The sequence below is a fragment of the Cyclospora cayetanensis genome, unplaced genomic scaffold, assembly GCF_002999335.1.
Source record: "Cyclospora cayetanensis isolate NF1_C8 unplaced genomic scaffold, CcayRef3 CcayRef3_contig_356, whole genome shotgun sequence".
NCBI classification, from domain to species: Eukaryota; Apicomplexa; class Conoidasida; order Eucoccidiorida; family Eimeriidae; genus Cyclospora; species Cyclospora cayetanensis.
The window spans coordinates 1,453-6,662 of NW_020312321.1; the positions used below are offsets into that span (position 1 = coordinate 1,453).

General features: G+C 50.1%; 1 protein-coding gene across 1 annotated transcript; it reads left to right on the forward strand.

The window, feature by feature from the left end:
* Positions 1-299: 299 nt before the first annotated feature.
* Positions 300-4,990, forward strand: LOC34622448. The gene is made up of 8 exons (XM_026334081.1): positions 300-404; positions 1,783-1,882; positions 2,079-2,179; positions 2,632-2,725; positions 3,021-3,265; positions 3,440-3,553; positions 3,863-3,992; positions 4,275-4,990. Exons 1-8 carry the CDS (start codon positions 300-302, stop codon positions 4,988-4,990), a joined length of 1,605 nt encoding a protein of 534 aa, XP_026189866.1.
* Positions 4,991-5,210: the final 220 nt, after the last annotated feature.

Below are 5,210 nucleotides of genomic sequence, written 5' to 3' on the forward strand. Positions count from 1 at the left end.
TTCTTAGTTAGCTATGCCTAAGGTGGTAGAAAGTGACCAGATATACCAGAGCGCCCAGCTCCAGCGGGCAAGCGTGCCGGACGCAAGGTTTTGCGTTCTGTCCCCCAAACCACTTGAACCGTGTACTTAAGTCGAGCGATCAGCAAAAGAGGATGGACTATAAAAACGGCGATAAAAAAACGATAATCCGCGATGAATTATGGTATTTAATTGAGGTGCACGCCTTTGTACTGGCAATGCGAAAATTCCAGGGTCACAATCGTCGAATGCTGTGTCTGAATGCATTAGCATGCGGTAATATGCGAGGCACAGCGCCCCAAAAAGGACGAATGAGCACCGAAACCTTCAGTTGTGCACAAGTTTCGGAATACAATTTCAGATCTCCCTTTAAATCACAACGAAAAGCGATCGATGGTCCTTTCGGGCCAGGTGGGGATTAGGGGCTGTTACCGTGCATTTTGTTGCCTTAAAGGACAGCGGGATTTCCGCGTAATTTCGATGAAAAAATAATCTAGCTTATGAGTAGAGCAGTTTTATCCTGGCAGCTACCTCTTGTATTTCTTTTTAACGACACCTCGAAGCACTGCTTAGCTTATTTCGCCTCGGTGGTAATTGACTCCCATGGCCCCCCCCACCCAGTCCCCTCTTGGTGTGCGTGGCCGAATTGCATTCTGCAGTTTGCCGCAGCTTATTCCCCGCCATATCAGTCGTTTGCGTTTTTATTTACACCTGTCGTAGTTATTTTTCTTCTCTGAGCAAAGAGGTATCCATAACACACTTTTCTCGCTCCTGCTTGTGCACGGACGGCACTGTTGCTGTTCCACCACAGGCGAGTGGCATTCCTCTTTCCGCGGGAGGTATGATTCTTCGCAGCAAGTAGAATCCAGAATTATAGGCCAGTAAATACTGTCAAACGTGGTCACCTTCAGCCTTTATGTGTATTTGCCTTGGCCTGTTTGGCCGACGTTTAAGTTCGAAAAACGCCGGGTAGATGCCGTGGAAAAGCACCGCGGCAGGCTCCTTCCTGCCTGTTCTCTTTTCTCTACACTCTTACTTCGGCTCCACGTGTAAAAACATTGCTTAGAGGGAAATGGTAGTGCAGAATACGGAAGTGGAGACTGTGCAAACGCAAAAAAGGGACCCCGCGAATTCAGAACGAACCGAATTCTCCACCACTGTCTTCACTGCTGCTTGGTGAACGGAAATTAAAGCAACTTCACCGCTCTCCATAATTCATTCCGCTTAAAAAACAACGGAGCAGACGGCCCACCTTCGGCAGACCGATTTGCAGTATTCCGCTTGCAGAAAGGGACTTGCAGTACAGCTCAGCAGGGATAACTAAAATGGAGCTCTTTGGGAAACAGAAAATTTTCGTGCTCTGCCTTCTATTCATGGGGGTTATTGCACAGCAAATACGCACCTCCTCTGCCTGGCTTGATGAGGTTCGTTTTCGGCTTCTCCTTCCCCCCAAAATTGTCATAAACCCGATTTCGAATGACCTTTTTTCCTGTAGCCTCCTGTTGCAGTCTGAAGTATCGATATGTTCTCATTGCGTATGCCGTGCTGATGTGCGCGTTGCTGCCCTGCTTCTGACTTGACAATTCGCAGCTGCATCCTTGGTGCATGCATTGCATCTTTCTTCTTGCTGCATTCCTTTGCATTTCCTGTTTATTGTCTAGTTTATCAGCGTAGACGTTTTCTCATTGTGCAGCAAGGGGGCTCTGTCACAGATTTTCCGGTAGTCTAGACTCTCGCGCCGTGGTGTCATCTTTTGTGCATTAGGGCCACATGCTGATTGCCGCTATCGCCAAGCTTGTGTTGCCTTCTACCATTGTCGAGAAGGTGGAGAAAACACTGTCCAAGTGGGATCCTGATTTCCCTGGTAAAGTGCAGTAAACGCTGCTTCCTGATTTCTCTCACTGGAAGCAGCACTTTGAAGAATTGCCCTCCCAACAAGGGGCTGTAGAGGAGCACCTCTGAATGCACCCGCTGCTCGTGATCACGACCCTTCCCTCTCCTCACCTACGTGCGTCCGCCATGTATTGCTGCTCGTTTCTCTGGGATTTTCTTGCTTTCAGGAACGGGGAACATGGAAAACGGCGCTATCTGGTTGGACCACATCCAATGCAGAGAAGAAAGCTCTTACTGCGAGGGCTTCAGATATCTCGACAATGTGCAGGTCGGTTTGTTTCGCTTTTTCAGCGGCACGTGCGTGGCAGCAACACTGAAGTTGTTCCATGCTTGACAGTGCGAAATCCCGGAACCGCGCACCCTTTAGGAAATGGAAAATGGCACTTAGTCAAATTGGATGCGCCTTCGAGCCAACGAAGGCGCAGTGCTGTTTATGAACATGAAAACACTAAGACCTGCTACTCTCAAGATACCCTGCATATTCTCCTGAGCAAACGTGGTCCGATGTTTCACATCGTACCTCACCTTCGCGAATCGCGGTGCTTCTCTAGAAATGCAGCCAATAAGACAGTGAACAACAAATGACGCTATGAATCACGCACACATACATCACAAATTATTGACTTCGCCCAGGGTATTTTGCTGCCATCACTGGGTGCCACGGGCATTCTCTTTTGAATCAATACGCACTTGTTTCTGGTTGCTTGTTCGGCTGCCCAGATCTTCAGGACCTGGCATTACACCACTCGCGTTCTAAATCCTCAGAACATTGAGCTCAAAGATATTTACAAGCATTATCCTCTCCCCAAAACAGGTATGTGGTTATCGAGCACTATCCAGGATTTGATGTACACTACATTTGAGGGAGCATGCGCATACAACATGCGCACGTGTATGTTCATTCGCCATGCACCCCTACAGCACTACTCCTCACGTTTTGTCCGTTTTCATGCGAATTGTTTGCACCTCCCGATCAAAACAAATAGATGAGTTTCATGAGCTTGGATCGAATCTGTCCATGCGTGCGATGAAAAATTCCACCTATGGTAGTGTCTGTTGTCGGGTTTGCACCTCCGGTGAAAAAATGTGGCTTTTCTATGACCTTTCAGGAGCAGAGTGGGCATTGGAAACAGTTTATAGGAGTTTGCTGGAAGACTGCCCGTATTCTTTGTCCCCGTCTTCCTGTGCCACTTCTGCGTCTTCTTCGGAGCCAGCATGCAGAAAAGGGTCGCCGTTTTCTCTGAATTTGCATCTACGGCTGCTGCTGCACATTTTTGGAGATCTGCATCAGCCGTTGCATGCAGTCACTTTATTTGCGAGAGATTTTCCTGACGGAGACGATGGAGGAAACGCGGTAAGTGCGCAAGGAAGGAGACAGTGGACAGACACATACCACGCCCACGGATAGTCAGTGAGAGGAGTCAGCTAGGATTGATGGGGCGAAACCAGCGTAGGGCGTCGAAAGCAGCCACGAAGGCGTGGCTTTTGCTCTCATGAAAAGTCTTTTCGTGCCTCTTTGAATTCTTAGATCATTGTATCTCATGAAGAGCACCCCACTACTCTCCACCAACTGTGGGACGCGGGAGGCGGAGTCTTCAAGAAACACTTTGCTGAAATTGATTGGTCAACAATCAAGGAAGCGGTGAGTCGCTCCTCTCCTCTGCTCTGCATTTGGGTGTGTGGCGTTTTGTACCCCAGAGGGCTGTGCGCTTTTGTCCCTTTGCGCCTTTGGTTGCTTTCCTTGCCGTGCCCTCAAACAACACGGCCCTTCATGAATCCTTCCGGTATCCCGACACATCTGCGTGCATCAGAGATGCGCTTGAAAGTATACCTGAGTCGTGGTTGCCATTGTCTGGATTCGTGAATTTACTGGGCACTTATTGACGCGCGTAGCACACCCGGGAGGCTGACATAATGCAGCCACGCATAACGCTGCGTTCGATCCATGCAGGCCTTGGATATCATTGCTGAGTATCCGAAAAGCGTGTTGATGGATCGGATTACGGGAGTGCTGGATGGCACGAATTTTGCCGCGATTGCGGAAGAAAGCGCCCGACTCGCGCAGAATGTCGCATATCAAGGTGCTGTGCAAATCACAGCCGTAAACTGTAGATAATTGTCATGCACCTAGCAAGGCTTGCTTGTGACACACGCAGTCTGGCGCTACGGAGAAGCCACCTAATAGAGTGCATGTTAGTAGGGAGCGAACGGCAAGCGAGAGAACACGACTTTGCCGGCGAATCGCGACCATTCAACTCGTGGGAGTAGCCGGGATCGTGTGTTGCTTCCGAGAAGGAAACGCCTATATGCGTCCTCCTACTTTGTTCTCTGCGCGTTTCTGCGTGTTGCACTGTTGCACTCAGAGTTCGACTGGGCAACCTTCTCTGCCGCTTCGCTGCCCTATGTTCCTAGCGACAGGTACATGAAAGCCGTGAAGGAGGAAGCACGCAAGCAAATCGCCGTTGGTGGATACAGGCTGGCGCACGTCATAACAAGGATCGCTGCTGACTTGCCGACAGAGGAGGCGGAGCAGCCTGAAGAGGACAAGCAACATCAGGTCGAGAAAAACGACCAACAGAAAGAGAAACAGCAGCAGCAGACGGACCGAGAGGCTTCAGCCGAGATTTTGCATCCTCCGCCTGCCGGGAGTTCCCACTGGCTTTTAAACAGATGGCTTCAAGCGCATTGGACTCCTTCCCATTCTTCACTTTCCTCCCCGCCGCTGGGCAAAATGAGCGCTCATGACGACGCTGATGCATCTGCTGCCCATGCAGAGCATGCCCGCAGTCTTGACACAGATCTCACTGGCCCCTCCCCGAGCGATTCGCCTTCCTTCCTTTCCGCCTTAAAGAGAGCCTTCCAAAGTGTGGGGGGATCCCCCAAGATGCTTTCATCACGGAGCTCAGCTTCACCCAGCGGTGGAAGTTTCGAGTTGAGAGATGTACTTTCTATGGATCACGAGCAGAAGCAGGAGAATTCGCCAGCGCAGGATCCTCTGCGCGCGGCAGACAAAAAAGACGATGCAGCAGAGAAAGGTGAACAAAACAAGGGCCCGTCGGGGACGGCCACTGACCTTTGAAGGCTTTAGCTTTTCGTTTAGTATTTCCCTCCGCTTTAGTTGCTTTCTCCGTACTAAAAACGCGAGTGGAGCGACTTAAAGGCACGCTAGCAGGCGGCGCTTGCCAACTGCTAGCGTGCCCTCCAATACTTTTGAAGCGCTCCACTCGAGGTGTCGATAGGGAGATACTTGGCTCAAACTCAGAGCAAACAGCATAGGAATTTATCAAAGGTTTTGAAGA

Coding starts and splice junctions, on each gene's coding strand:
- LOC34622448 (XM_026334081.1), top strand. CDS start 300: ATGCGAGGCACAGCGCCCCAAAAAGGACGAATGAGCACCGAAACCTTC. Junction 405..1,782: donor CCTTTAAATCACAACGAAAA/GCGATCGATGGT, acceptor TTTGTGCATTAG/GGCCACATGCTGATTGCCGC. Junction 1,883..2,078: donor GTGGGATCCTGATTTCCCTG/GTAAAGTGCAGT, acceptor TCTTGCTTTCAG/GAACGGGGAACATGGAAAAC.